This window comes from Cynara cardunculus (assembly GCF_001531365.2).
Source record: "Cynara cardunculus var. scolymus isolate 2C chromosome LG 2, CcrdV1, whole genome shotgun sequence".
Taxonomy (NCBI): domain Eukaryota; kingdom Viridiplantae; phylum Streptophyta; class Magnoliopsida; order Asterales; family Asteraceae; genus Cynara; species Cynara cardunculus.
The window spans coordinates 61,457,995-61,474,505 of NC_037529.1; the positions used below are offsets into that span (position 1 = coordinate 61,457,995).

Sequence of the window (16,511 nt, forward strand, 5' to 3'; positions counted from 1 at the left end):
AAATCCTAATAGCCATCTATACAACTAATTGTATATCCTTCAGAGGTCAATTAATTGGACAGATCAACTGCATTGTTAATTTACTGTTTGCATTCTCTACTGTATCCATATACATAGATATTCACAAATGCTACAAATATAAAATTTAAAAAGAAGAAGCATATTTTTAGATCAAAATTATCTAAAAGTTGAAGCTTCATACCGATAGTTTCTTCCCAAAATTTCCTCTCTTGTAAACTCTGGCAATTCAACTATAGTTGTTCCTTTGTTGTAGACTATGCAACTGTTTATGATAACAACAGACAAAAGCAAAAGAACATCAGAGCAAGAAACCAACAAACCAAGAAAGAAGGAGAGTGTGATAGAAAGAAGTCTCGGGAAGAGGGTACAAAAAAGTGAACCAAAATTGATGGAGAGTGATTACCTGGATGAGAGTGATAGACTGAGATTAAATCCTGAGTGATGGATAGAGAGTGTCTCTTCGAAGAGGATGAGCTGAATCGTTTTGAGTAAGGGATGAGTGTCTCTTCGAAGAGGATGACCCTAAACCCTAAGCTTGAATCGTATTTTTGAGGCCAAGTCTCTCTCTAAGACCCTTCAAGAATCATTTCAAATTTGAAATTTGAAATTTGAAATTTGAAATCTGAAATTGGTAAGAGCAGAGAAGGCAGTGATCGGATACAGAAGAAGAAGAAGAAGAAGAAGAAGAAAGTGGCCAAATTGGTGATTTTAGAACTCTGAAAAGAAGAAAGAAGGATTGACTCAATTAGGATTTGGGATTGTATGAAACGCTTGCATAAATAACTTGTACATTGTGTATGATAATTTGTAATTAAGAGTTTTTTTAAAATCCTTGCTTAAAATGATTGTAACTTATGCTTAGAAGGTTGTAATTACGATATTGACTTAAATGCTTATTAATGTAGTATAGATGAAGGAATCGACTTATCTTACTTGGTTGACAGCTGCTGATCAAGAAGCTATATTTTCAGTGTTGTATCTCTCCGAACTTCATTGTCAAAAGGTGTTTGCTCTATTTGTTCAAGATGTAAGTTAAAATACTTCGAAACCCCATTTTGTGAGCTTATCAGAACAAGTTCTTAAGTTGAAAGTTTATCCAACTCGGGGTTCAAATAAAGATTCTTTGTTATTAGATTGATTCTGCACAGTGGAATGTCATGTAACTCGCACATTATCTATCCATTGTTGGATGATTCAATATGCTTTTGGGCCGGCTGAGATTCTGAGGTTAATGGTTGTGTTGAGTTGTCTACAGTTTAAAGATGCTTGTTGGTGCAATCAGTGGTTTTAAATGCAAATTTAATTTGATATTAAAGTTGAAACTGAAGAGTAAGAGATTTATTCAAGGGTGAGCTTGAAATGTTTTTTAAAGACGAGCAACACTAAAGCTTTCCAAAGAAAGTTGGGGGAGATAATTTGATGCTTCAAAAGATGCTTTCTTTATAAAACTTTGGAGAAGATTGTTGGGTCTAGATTAACCCCAAGATAGTGAAAGTTTCATAAAGTTATTGTATTATATTGTAATAATATTTACTTTGTAAATGGGCTTTGGGCTTTCATGTGGTATTGGCACCTATAAATAGGTGTCATCGGCTTAGAAATCATTATAAGAGTCGTATTGTAAGCTTTGTGTTTTTTGAATAATAAAATCAGGTTAGCTCCCAAAACACTCTGTTCTTCACTGCCAAATCCTTAGAGTGTAACCAATCTTGTTTTTGATGTGAATCTGGGATCTACAACCCTCCCGCCTATTTCTCACGTCCTAAATCAGAACCTCAAAATCCAAGATATCAATTTAAACTTCAAATCCAAAAATTAAGTCTAAACCTAAAACAAAATCTAAATTAAAAAAAAAAACGAACATCAAACCTCAAACCCATCCCCTGTTCCCATCATTAACCCAAAAATATAAGTAGAAGATACAATAATTGGTAATCCATCAATCTAAAACCATAAAATCTTGAGTAGAAGATACCCTAAATCGAAGCTTTGTACCCAACTTAATTGAACCATGATGAAATAACCCGAGTGGTAGATGATGGTCCCAAAGAAAGAATGGTCCCATCCGCCTCCACATCCACCATCATCAAAGACATCACTATCACCCTCTAACATCCACCATCTCTTGCATCTCCAAATCTTGGACATATTTTGACTTTGTGGTTCGAAGATTAGGGTTCTAGATGGGTGTAAAACCCAAAACTTTAAATATATAAAAATAATATTGTACGAGTCTTAAAATATTGTTTTTTTTTAATTCTATTTGAAGTATTAAAATAATGATGTGATTAATTGTAGAAATCTTAAAATAAGAAACAATGAAAAGAAAGGAAAAACATAAAATAAAATAAAAAATTGGCTTTTATTTTATTGGACGAAAAATGTAAATGAATGAGTTGAGAGGGGCCAAATCTATCACTTAATTAAAGTATTAAGGGTTTAAACTTGTTTTGGGCCAAAATGTAAATTATCACGTCAGGATGGGTCCGGTTGTAAATGTCAGAAAGTTCAGGGGGCCGAATGTCATATTTTTCAAATATGAAGGACCTGTTTTGGCAACAGTACATGTTTGTTTGGAGAAAACGACCTCACAATCAATAATTCATGATTTGGTCTAATTTCGTCAACTAATAAGTCAAAACTCTTGTATATAAATATAGAACACTGACTTAAGATCGGTTTCATTCAAATAGTTTAGAAAATAAGCATATATTGAGAGAGAAATCTGAGTTTGAAGTTCGAGTTGAAAATATCGGTTTTCTCACAGATTTTGGGTGAGATTCTTAATTAAATCACATGGTTTTTAGGTACTTTATTAAACCCCATTAGCCTCATGTCTCATATTTGTTTTTATATGGTTTGATTTTTATGTTTTGTGGTTGTTGAGTTTTAGTTTTAAAAACAAAATTTTAAATGAGAAAATGGAACTCATTTCACGATGAAAATTCATGTTATTCATATAAAAAATGTTGATAAAAATATATCAAGAATTTGGTGCAAAAAGAATGAAGAAAAAAGATCAAAAAACGATCCATTTTCAAGCTTTAAGACCTTGAAAACGTGCAGTCATGGCCGCTGTTTTCATAAGGTTTACAGCCGGGTCGAACGGGTCAAGATTTGGCCCATAACCTGCTTCTGAAGAAAAATGGTATAAGCTTTTTTAAGAGTCAGGGTATAAGCTACAACACCAACGCCTTAACCAACCAAGCTAACTCGTTATTTGCATTTTATTAACACGCCAAAATCTTCTTATTCCATTATAATGTATTTACAAGTTTTAATAAATATCATTACAACCCCGGAAGTTCCAAAAATATAATTTTCTCTATATTATTTTTTGAAACTTTCATCAAGTTCTATTTGGATTTTGTAAAATGCAAACATTGACCCAATTTTGATTATTTATCTCGTTTAGTTACCAAAACGACCCTATAAATAGGAAATCGGTATTTTAGCAATACTTCACATATTTGCTTCTAAAATTTACCGAAATAACCTTATGTCTTGGGGATTGGCCTATAAGTTTTATTTTTATATTATTATTTTTATAAAATTACTAAAACAACCCTATATTTGGAAATCTGTATATTAGCGATATTTCACGTATTTGCTTTATAAAATTACCAACATAACCCTATGTCTTCGGGATTGGTCTATACGCTTCATTTTTATATTATTATTTTTATAAAATCACCAAAAAACGACCATATAATTGGAATTCGGTATATTAGAGATACTTTATATATTTGTTTATAAAATTACCGAAATAACCCTATGTCTTGAAGATTGCTCTATAAGATTCATTTTTATATTATGTTTATAAAATTACCAAACGACCATATATGTGAAAATCGGTATTTTAACAATCATTTACGTATTTGCTTTATAAAATTATCGAAATAACCCTATGTCTTGGGCAATGGTATATAAGCTTCATTTTATATTATTATCTTTATAAAATTACCAAAATAATCCTATAATTTGAAAATCGGTATTTTAGCAATTACTTTATGTCTTGGGCAATGGTATATAAGCTTCATTTTATATTTGTTGTTCAATAAATGTGAAGTGTATTGTACATTTTTATAAAATGTACGAGCGGCAACTAATTTTATAACAACTTCACATTATTAATAATATTTCAAGAAAATATTTGCGCAAAATATGAGATATGATGGTATCGGAGGTTGATTAATAAAATTTGTTAAGATTAATCGTGTTGGAGAATAATGATCAATTTAGTTACGATTATCTATGGTGCTTACGAATGGTATGAATTATCATGTAGGTTGCGGTTTTCGAAAAAAAGAACCTATCTAATGCTAACGATTCAAGGTGAATATATTATGCGATTTGTATGGGATATATATTATTACAAAGTATTTTGTCCATGATATTTGCATGATGTGTTTATATGCATATGATGATAACTTTATTGTATTGATGTACGTAATATTCAAGTATATGCATGATATAAAAGATGATGATGATGATGAAAAAGATAATGATGGGGACGTAGCATGCACTGAGGTAGTACGCGTAATACATTTGGCGTACGAGTACTACATTTGGCGTTTTAGATGTGTGGTGTAAATCATTTTCATATAAGTCGATACACCCTCTTCTCTCATTTTGGTAATGATGAATTATATTACTTATAAGTAGAGAAGCACACTAAGAAAAAAAAAAGGGAGAAAATTAACCATGCAAATAAACACAGATGCCTAAGTAGCTAAATGAAACCTAGAAATGGAGAACAGAAGAATCCCATGCCAAACAACATCTGGAGAGGTAGAACATTTGAAATCATACACCTGAAATCCCTATAGCAAACCCTTTTGAGTTCAGAATTTGTTCAAAATAAGGGACAACTTCTGTTCCAACACAAACATCTGCTTCCACTCCATTACCTTCCACATCGTCCATTAAATATACCATATTTTTTAGAAACCAGCTCCCGTGGTTTGCCCAAACGGGCCTTCCGAAACCAAAGTCCACATCATAAAAAGGAATCTTACACCAACTAGTTAACCAGATCACGTCTGTCATTGAAGGAATGTTGGTTATCTGTGAGAAGGAATTCAAAACCATTGTTTGCCCTTCATCGCTGTCAAGGCATACCTTTGAGTAGATATCTCTGACATTCTTAACAGATTCTCTTAAAAGATATGCCAACCCTTCACCAGTCTTGCATTCTGTGATTAATAGCCCCCAAAGATTCCCAAACGAATTTTGGGGTATTAAGGATGCAGTTTTTCCCCTTAGATTTACTGTCTGGATGAGAACAGAATCTCTTGAATAATTATGTATCGCTCTATCAACATCCATGAAAACTTCCCATATCAACCCCGATACCAAYTGTACTYTTGACAATCGATGGTCAYCRGYTTTTCCATTGAGCCTGGCCTTYGCTTTCATGTTTGATATSAYAGTCTCGCTGAATGAYAGTTTCTTCATGACTTTGTTCATGCTTGGTAAATCATTTCTTCTTGACCCAGCAAGTCTTGGATCAAGAGGAGTTAGACCCAAAGTAGGAAACAAAGAGGATGAGTRRAAGCCCARCTGAATGAATCCAGCCTCATTTTCTTCTCGGCTTATAGTTGCCCATCCATTCAGGAATGTACTGAGAGTGGAGGCATCAACAATTCTATGTGAAATGCTTACACCAAGTGCTACACCTCCACACTGAAACGTCGTCACTTGAATTGCAAGTAYCGGGTCMGTAACTTGATCAGAAACCYGCACTTTGGAAGCAATGAATTTGTCGACAAGGTTAGAGTTATATTCAGAATCAAGAAAATCTTGAAGTTTGATGTTAACTTGGGCACTAATGAACTCAGCACCTTGGTCATTGCAATCGACAGTGTGAATTTCTTCTATATATCTACCAGCTAGAGGGTAGAATTGCGTTAAGGTCTTCTCGAGTGACTTCTCCAGTTGGGTGACAAACTTTGGGTTGTTATCGCTATCGATGGAGAAGAAGAGAGCAATACTAACACTCATAACTGGAGCAAATTCATCGGTGAAGCCTATCTTATAGTGACGGAGGGTTGGAGGAGTTGGAATGGAGGGTTTTATGAATTTTCTTGATTGCATTTGGATACACGTTCCCATAATAACCTCCTTACACGGACACACAATGTTCTCTGCTAATTAATGGTTGAATGAAAGATGATCCTTCCATCACCCAGAGCCTACCATTTATAATCCACTAGCAGCCTGTGGTAGGAATTGTAATCAAGGAACTAGTCGTCAAATTAGTTGGCTCGTATGGCGAGTTGGATATCCAGGTTAATAAAAAAAAATATATCTCTTCATTTTCCTTCTATCAACGTGACACATAATTACTTCATTAAAAATAGAGAATAAAAAGACGAATTATAACTAATGTAAGAATAAATGTTATAAGCTCATTTAATGGAACAAAAAGGGGAGATAAATTAAATAACTTAACTAATTTTGTTTTCATCAATTAAATTAACTTGTTACCGAACACTTCAACTATGTTGGCAAACTAGATGATAAGGAGGCGGCTGATGACTCGGTCAGAGACTATTCCAATTTGTCCATAACTTGCTATTAAATTGGTCTATTTTCTATGATGTGGTGTAAATCATTTTCATAAAGTCCATGAATAATGGAAAATAATTTTTTTTTTATTAATTTTACGAATTCATTCAAAATTCGTAAGAAATTTTAGAATTTTCCAACGATTTACCAACAGAAAGCCACATTTGACTTAAAAGAAATTAATKAGGATATACGTTATAAGCTGATTTGATGGAACAAAAAGGGGAGATGATTTAAAAATAATTGATTTCCCTTTTGTCCATTAAATTAACTTGTTATTGAACACTTCAGCTATATTTGGCAAACTAGATGATAAGGTGGCGATTGATGACTTGGTCCCAAACTGGTGGCGATTGATGACTTGGTCCCAAACTGTTCAAGTATGTCCATAACTTGCCATTAAATTGGTCCATTTTATATGATGGGGATGTATCAATGAGGTGGTAAGAGTGCTACATAACTACTATATTTGGTCTTTTATTCGTGTGGTGTAAATCATTTTCATAAAGTCCATCAATAATAGAAAATATTTTTTGATTAATTTTACGAATTCATCCAAAATTCGTAAGAAATTTTAAAATTTTCCAACGAATTTCCAACAGAAAGCAATATTTGACTTAATAAAAATTTAATCAGGTTTACAAAATCCTCCAAAAATTTTCAATAAACCTTTTGTAGCAACAAACTCAGGATTTTTGCAGAGTGGTTGCACCGTGGATCAAAGACCCAACAAGTTGTTTGATGTGTTAGAAACGAATTCAACCGTTTCGAGAGATGTTTTTAAGTTTTTTTGTTGATATCGATGATTTTTAAGTTTTGTTGGTTAATTTTGAGGTACTTTTTTCGGTTGATTTCTTTGTTTATCTTGAAGGACTTTTTCAGTCTTTAATTTTGTTGATGTTCCTTGTACTTTTTTAATATCCCAAAGCACCTTTAAAGCTTAACGGGTGCACCTTTTATACACAAAAAAAGTATACATGCAAAAATAAGTTGGGCGGGTGCAAGAGACTCATTCAGGATTTCATAGGTCAGTCCTGACCGTTTGTATTACGAGATTTGGTGAGATTTGAAATTGAATTTTATTCCAATCTCCTGTTTGTTTTAAAGGAAAGTGTGACCCAAAATCATTGGATTTAAAGATTCCTTGGGGGTAGTCGAGAATTCACACGATTTCATATGATTTGTTTGTAATAATGTTTTAAAATATATTAAAAACATTTATTTTGTAATAATAAATTAATTAAGGGAAATTAAATTCCTATTTCATAATTATTCATAATTTGTCCTTATAAATTATAAAAATAAGTGAAATACAATTTCATTCAAAATCTTATAAACCAAAACACTAAATATTTCAATTCTCAAAAACATAATGTAAAACAATAGCCCCTGAAATGCATATCTGATTTTTAAATTTTATAAATCCAATCGAAAATTCTAAGAACAAGGGATGAATACATCATATCCCTCTCAGACGTCACTTACCAATAAATAAGAGCCAACACAGAAGTTTGAAATTGCCATATAAAACCAACAAATTAATAAGAGCTGTCCCAAAAGTTTGGAAGCACTCATATCCCTTTCATTTGGTATAGGTCATCGTATCTAGTTATATTAAAGAGCACGTCTATAACATTTTTTATATCCATTAACAAATAAGAAATTAATTTGTTATGTTGTAAATATGCAAAAATGGTCCCAAGATGTATGCATGTGAACCACGATTAGCCGTTTCCAAGCTCGACAAACTTGGACATTATTGCAGCAAATCTTTTGTCTCTTTATTTTCCATGTCCAAATTAAAGATGTGGCATGGATGTGTCATCCCAGTTATCTCAAATCTCTAGTTTCTTGATTCTTGAATGTTTTGACAAAACAAATAGTAATATCAAATATCGACCATCTGAGCATGCATATGTTTCCTTAATTAAGTCTATTCAATCAAGAGGACCAAATATGTCTCTCGTGTTCATACAGGAGGAACAAATCGTTTCCTGATCCATGCTTGTACCGTTACATGACATATGACATATCCAATGACAATTCTATCTCTCAGTTACGTAATGATAATCGTGTCAAAGCATCCTATTTACACAAAGCAAACTCCCTAACAATATATAAATATAAAGATTCTATTTTGAGCATATATTGTATTCAGTGCTAGACTGCTAGGGTTCTAACTTGGAAAGGGAATAATATAACCTTTTATAGAATATAGTTACTACTAGTTTGGTGTTAGTTCTAAGTTAAATGAAGAAGTGCATGGCCCTCAAGAATGGTTAAAGCTGCCATTTTGGTTATATCATTTGCTTTTGAAAGAAGAAAAAGCAAACAAGGTGCGATCTGAACAAAAAAGTTGTCAACAAAGAAAAACACTCCATTTACAGTTCATAAAATCACAATATGTTGATTTATTGTCGAATGTCCATCAATAATGCCTACTTTTTAATCTTATTTATAAGAATTCACAAATTTTTATCTAGCTCAATAGAATAGATCAACTGCTTATATCATTAATGATCACAATCTTAAATTATTTGTTAGAATATGAGTTCTTTGACATGATGAATATCCAATCCAATTTATTAAATCAAATGTTTTAATTTAATGACAATATTTGCAAGAAAAGATATAACAAACAAATCACACAAATAACTGCCACATTTGGTAACCACAAACATTATGTTTTTATGCATGTAGTTGTCAAGAATGAGTCACCCACGTGTACGGGTCCGATGATATCAAACATTCTTCGATATTAAAGGCGATAATAGTGAAATTTTGTACTTACGAATGTGCTTCACGTGTTGCACTACTTTTTTCATTATCACATTGTAATGGAAAATGAGAAGACATTAATTAATATCATCAATCCACGTGTATGGTGTTGTTTAAAATAGAGATTCATATTTTTTAACATATTTTAAAGAGAGATTTGATGATTCATAGTTTAAAAATTATCTATTTTTAGAACATGTTTTTATAAAGACGCCAGTGTCACTTACGGCACGTTAGAATTAGCTAGTAAATAATGCAATTTATATATATATATATATAGAGAGAGAGAGAGAGAGAGAGTTTGGTTTAAATGTTAACAAAGATTATTGTGTTAACAAACCTCAATCAATGAAAATCCATCTTTTATCTAGGTTCTTATTCATCTCATAATTTAATGACAATGGTAAATATATAATTTTAGTTTGTATGTAACTCCCATATCATTAATTATTGGGAGTTACAAAATCAAAAAAAAAATCTCATAATTGTTGTTGATTTACTATTGATCTTGTTTTTTTTATAATATTGATTTATCTATCTATAATGTTCTTGAATTTGTGATTGCTAAAGGAGCCCCGATAGTAAAGTTTTCGATATCGTTCAAGCTAATATGGATAAACTAATTGGAAAACAACTCGACAACAATGAGAAGGTTAAAATGGTTTATGATGGCAATCGGAATTCGAGTTCCGGAAGTAAAGACAATAATCAAAGCGTTTGTATTGGTAATGGATTAATATGTTATTGTATTCGTTTTAATCGAAATTATGTTGATTATGACGTTTTTATGTTTTTTTATAGTTCATATTGTGTTGGTAGCTTTTCTTTAATTATTACTACGAGCCCAATTCATATGTTCAAATAGAATGAGTTCATCGTCAACTTGATTTGTTATGCAATCCAATTTTGATAACCATTCGGCTCCATCAGCTGTTTGTGATCCTTGACCTGCCATACACTGCAACTACTTCTCATATACATTCAGTTGTGTTCATATATGTTCTATTAGGGACATGAATCAAGGCATCTAATGAACTGTGTGTGTTTATAAGTGTTTATATGTACATTAGTTGCATATCTCAACATTGGCTCGCTCTTGAATATGTTCGTAATGAAGGAACTATTGATCACAAGTTGTTCATATTGTGTTCATATGTACACTAGTTGCATATTTCAACATTGTCTCGCTTTTGAATATGTTCATAATGAATGAACTATTGTTTACAATTGTTCATAATGAATGAACTACGTGTTCATATGTACATTAACTGTGTATCTCAAAATTGGCTCGCTCCTAAATGTGTTAATATGAAGGAATTATTGTTCACAAGCTGTTCATATTGAGTTCATACATGTTCTTTTTATTTATTTTCTTTCGTATAACAGCTATTCTTTTTATGTTCATATTGTGTTCATAAATGCTATGTAGTTCAAGTTCATATATATGTCAATTTGTTCGTATTTTACACAATGGTTCATATATATATATATATATATATGTGTGTGTGTGTGTTCGTATGGTTCTTATATTAACAAAAATAAATTAAGAAAAATAATGGAAGTTTTTGATTTTGTAAGTCCCAATTAATGATATGGGAGTTACATAAAAAAAATTACCTAAATACCTTTTTTCGCTTTGTTCACATATATTTTTTGAAATTGTAAATTTAAAAAATCGTGATTAATCATAACCGTTTATTGTAAGAATCAATTGCGAAAATTGGTTAACAAATTTAATACAATAATATTGGTTAACATTTGAATCAGCCCACATATATATATATATATATATATATAGAGAGAGAGAGAGAGAGACTTGGGATCTCACAAAAAACCTTTGGTCTCACGGAAACCCAACTCTCTCTCTCTCTCTCTATATATATATATATGTGTGTGTGTGTGTGTGATAGGATCTTTTTTGAAGTTGATTTTCGAAAATAGAATTAGTCGACGCCTCTACAGTGATATATTTGATCAAAAGAAAGTAGCATAAAGGAATAACAGACACAATATTATACAACTGGAGCAAGTGGGAGCCTGTTGGCAAGGAGAATGTTAACGAGTCTTAGTCATGATTAAACGAATGGTTTCAAAGACGAGAAAGAATTGAAGAATATTCGATTTTGATGGGGAAAGCAATGAATGCACATTTTTTAGGAATTACAGTATGACATCATTTTAGGGTTTTTGTATGTGAGATTGCAAACACACACCATTAAAAAAACTAGGTTTCATTGATACAATTTTCTGTTAGATTTTTTGTCGAAAATTTGTATTCGAAAAATTTTGTATTGTTCCTTGTGGTTATCTTTTCATTTGTGCCAATCGATTGTAGAGTTGAAGGAAACCTGCACATTTGCTGGGCTGTGTTCGTATTTTTAGGAAGATAAGATACCAACGGTCTACAATTGGATTAATTGGTTATACAGATGAGCACTTGGACCTATCCAGACACAATGGGACCACATCGACCGGACAAATAAGGATTGGTCTACGAAGTAATTGTTCCGTTGGTCCATTTTTAAATCGGATTTTTTTGAATCAGATGATATAAATTAAAACTGGACTTCTTTTAGATTATTAATTACCCGGTATCGTAGTTTAACACTATCATTTATTTACCGGATAAGATTTTAGTTCACCAAAATGGTATCGTATATGCAGCATTTTACCCGGTAAGCGCTTACTGTGGTAAGAGTCGTCGCATTCACTTATTAGATAAGACTTTTGGTCCTTGTCTCGCTCTTACCGGGTAAGATTCTTGATCCTTACCATATTCATCCGGTAAGGTAAAATGACTTGGTTCACTTATCTGAGTAAGCGTTTGGTAAATGACCCTAATCCTGATATTTGGTTATATGGATCTGGACAATTAAACAAAATTTTATTCTAAAATTCTAATTGATTACCGTTTATATTCAAATTTAAAATTATTAAAATATAATAAAAGACTGAATTTTCATTTTCTGTAATTATTTAACAAGCACATAGTGATATTTTTTTCTAGTTTTTTATAACGGTTCCGGGGTCTTTTTCACGATAATCACACACATGTGCGTGCATGCATGGCGTGTGTACACACATGTGTGTATATCTATATTATACTATAAAACATTTGATAAAAAATCTTAAAAATCATTTTTTTATGTACGAAGTACTGTTTATTGATGCATATTACTTACAGTTAAAAGTAATTATGCATAAGTACAACTTATTAAAGCTCAATATTTGAATTCGTGTAACTAACTATAAATAAATATAATCAAATATTGGATAAATATCTCATTTTAAATATAAAAAATCTAAAATATAATAAGGATAATCATTGAGTTCTAACATAATACTTAGTTGTTATCTTTATGAAAAATTATGTTATTAAACCTAAATTAAATTACTACGTTACTAAACCTAAATTAAATTATAATAAAAAATTGAACTAAAGAAATTACACCAAAAACAAAAAATTTCAAAAAGGTTAATTTGATATTGACATCAATATAACTTTTTTCATAATTTTATGATACTTTCAAATTTATATTTTATTAAAAAGTAAAAAACTATCGCGTTTTCAAGACTACATAAAACCGTATTATATCGACATAAAAAAAATAAAGTGAAACACTGAAATCGAGATGTGTCTCGAAGCATTGCACGAGTACCCTTCTAATATATATATATATATATATATATATATATATATATTAGAAGGGATTCAGACTGTCCTCTTTTTCGATATACTAGAAAGGATTCGCGCAATGCAGCGAGATATATCTCGATTTTAATGTTTCGTTTTATTCCGTCTTTGTAAATGTTATAATACGGTTTTTATGTGGTTTTGAAAAGGAGATAATGTTTTTTATTTTTGAATAAAATATAAATTTGAAGATATAACCAATATCAGTATCAAATTAACTATTTAAAAATTCTTGTTTTTTGTGTAATTTCTTTAATTCAAATTAGCTATTTAAAAATATACTAATTGTTTTACTCCTATAGTCAAAGAGTTGTGAAGCCCATTATCGGTTCTGTGTATCCGTCTTTGGATGTAGCAGAATCGGTATACCAAAAATATGCTGAGACTGTAGGATTTGTGGTACGACGATCATCCTAGAAGATTAGTTCTGATGGTATAATTCAGAATAAATACTTTGTATGTAATAAGTTTGGGTTGTCATTGAAAAAGTCGTTTGATTTGATGGTATGCCATAAACATTAAAGAGAAATGTGGAACTCGAATATTAAAAGGACCGGGTGTACAACATGTGTCAAGTTTTGATTGATGAAAGAAACAACAACATATGAGTGTTACGCTTTTGAAGAGGAGCACAACCATTTACTTTTGAGGCATGACGATATAGATTTTACCTTAAAAGGATGCCAAATGAAATTTCCAGATTAGCGTTTTGTTCATGATGTCGGTATCTCAAATATGGGTGCCACACGGGCTCATAAGTTGCATACGTCTCTGAGAGGAGGGTACGAATACAATGGTCCAACGATTGTTGATTGTCAAAATTATAAGAGGGACTGTGACAATTTTGTCGGTCGTGGTGATGCAAAGGTGTTGGTAGATTTGATGACGAAGAAGAGGGTGTCGATCTTAATTTTTTTTCGAGTACAATTGTGTTGGTAGTGAGTTGCATACTATTTTCTGGGTTGATGAGGTAGCTCGATTCAATTCTTATGAATTTGGAGATGTAATATCCTTTTATGCTACATTCCGAACCAACAGGTTCGTATATGCTGCTTTATATGAAAATGGCCTTTTTTATAAATTTTAATTATTGACRTGTTTATTGTTTTAGACATTTCATGGTTTTTGTTTCCTTCACGTTGACAACCATAACTGCAATGTCGTTGTTGGATCAACTTTGGTTAGACATGAACATGTTCCAAATTACCAATGGYTACTGCAAGCATTTCRRAAAGCACATTCGAAGCCCCCTCYGATGATTCTTACCGACCAATGTCTTGCGATGAAAAAGGCAATTGCAACCGTCTTTCCCRATTCAAGACACATGCTTTGTATTTGGCACATTATGAATAAAGTCCCCAACAAGGTTAGRAAGACAGCAAACAACTTATTATTCTATTTCTTCTTTAATTGCTTACATATTTAATTTACTTGCAGTTTAGTTGTGATCTTCTTAATAACACCATGTTTAAGAAACAATTTTTCAAGCTGGTGTGAAACATTCACATATCCCCCGATGAGTTTGAGAGTAGATGGATGGTTCTTATTGAGGAGTTCTCTCATCAAGATCATATGTGGTTGAAAGATATGTTTGCTCTAAGATTCCAGTGGATACCCGCATACTTTAAAGAGCTTCCAATGTGTTGCCTCATGAAGACAACGTACAGGTCGAAAAGTGCAAACTCATTTTTTAACTCTTTTTCAAAGAGTGGAAACAATCTTTTTCAATATATGTTGGGGTTTTAATTTGTATTGGATAAACAACGTAGGGAACAACGTCGTCTTGATTATCACACGAGGACTACCTTACCTAAATGGTTGACCTATAGCAAGTTGGAGAGGCACGCTTGTGAGGTTTACAAGCGTTATGTATTTTCTGAGGTGCAAACTGAGTTACACAGGGCCGCCTGGACATGTTCAATTAAGAGTGTCAATGCAGACGAGAAAGTTGACACATATTTAATTGAACATTTAGACAAAAGAGACGAGAAAATTGCAGAGTATAAGACATGCTTGCATACAAAGTCATTTATTATTAGTTTTATATGTTATTGTTTTATTTGAACAACGTTTCGATTGTGATCTTAGTTGTTTCAACTTTATATTATGTACAGGTTGTTCGTAATTTGAAGGAGTCGACCATTGTTTGTAGTTGCAATCACATCGGTCGACATGGTTATTTATGCATATATGTTTTTAAAGTATTGTTAAACGTCGGTGTTGAATCCATACCTAAAAATACATTTTGAGAAGATGGAGACGCGACCTTATGCCAATTGAACTTCAAAACATTCGTCAAAGAATATGTGACGTAGGCGAGGATCAACGTAAAATAATAAATGATACATATGACGTTATCGATGATGTGTTGGACATATTAAGATATGACAAAGAAAAACTAGAATAATTTGTGGCTACACAAAGAATTGAAGAATGATTTAGCCAAAGATTGTATATATGAACCTTCGATGAAATGTAAAGAGCATGGAATAAAACAAATCCTTGGTTTTCCAAGACTCGATAACATTGAGATACATCCTGCTACCGGTATAAGGAACAAAGGTTGTGGTACGTCCAAAAGATTGATTGGTGCAGCTAAGAAAGTAGCTGTGAAGAGTAGCCGGTTTGCATTTGATGTATGTATGTATGTATGCATGTATGTATGTATGTAGTATGTATGTATGTATGTATGTATGTATGTATGTATGTATGTATGTATGCATGCATGTATATGTAGGGTTGGGTTCACGTAAAACCAGTCTGTTTTCGTGAGACCCGTGAGACCACATTTTTACACGTAAATTTCACTGCAAAAACACTGTGAAGGTTAGAAAAAAAGTCGAACCTTCATAGCAAAACACTGTGAAGGTTAAAAAAAAGTCACCTTCACAGCATTTTGCTGTAAAGTTTCAAGTGTAAAAAGGTGGTCTCATGGGTCTCACGACAATAGGCTGGTCTCACATGATCCCAAGTCTATATATGTATGCATGTGTATATATATATATATATATATATATGTGTCTATATATATATAGACTTGGGATCACGTGAGACCAGCATGTTTTCGTGAGACCCGTGAGACCACTATTTTGCACTTGAAACTTCACAGCAGAACTCAGTGAAGGAAACCTTCACAGTTTTTTTTTTTTTGCTATGAAGGTTCGACTTCTTTTTACCTTCACAATGTTTTGCTGTGAAATTTTAAGGGTAACAAAGTGGTCTCACGGGTCTCATGAAAACAAATTGGTCTAACGTGAACCGAACTCTATATATATATATATATATATATATATGTGTGTGTGTGTGTGTGTGTGTGTGTGTGCGTGTCTGTGTGTGTATATATATGTATGTATAAACATATGTATTACTTAATGAGTCAATACACTACTAGATTTCTGGGCATCAATGGTCAATAATTTGCTAGGGACCGATCCATCATTATTTGCGA

General features: G+C 32.1%; 1 protein-coding gene across 1 annotated transcript; it reads right to left on the reverse strand.

Moving 5' to 3' along the window:
- Positions 1–4,655: 4,655 nt before the first annotated feature.
- Positions 4,656–6,155, reverse strand: LOC112506931 (pelargonidin 3-O-(6-caffeoylglucoside) 5-O-(6-O-malonylglucoside) 4'''-malonyltransferase-like). Its single transcript, XM_025111268.1, has one exon. The coding sequence runs from the start codon at positions 6,133–6,135 to the stop codon at positions 4,828–4,830; it is 1,308 nt and encodes a 435-aa protein (XP_024967036.1). The 5' UTR covers positions 6,136–6,155; the 3' UTR covers positions 4,656–4,827.
- Positions 6,156–16,511: the final 10,356 nt, after the last annotated feature.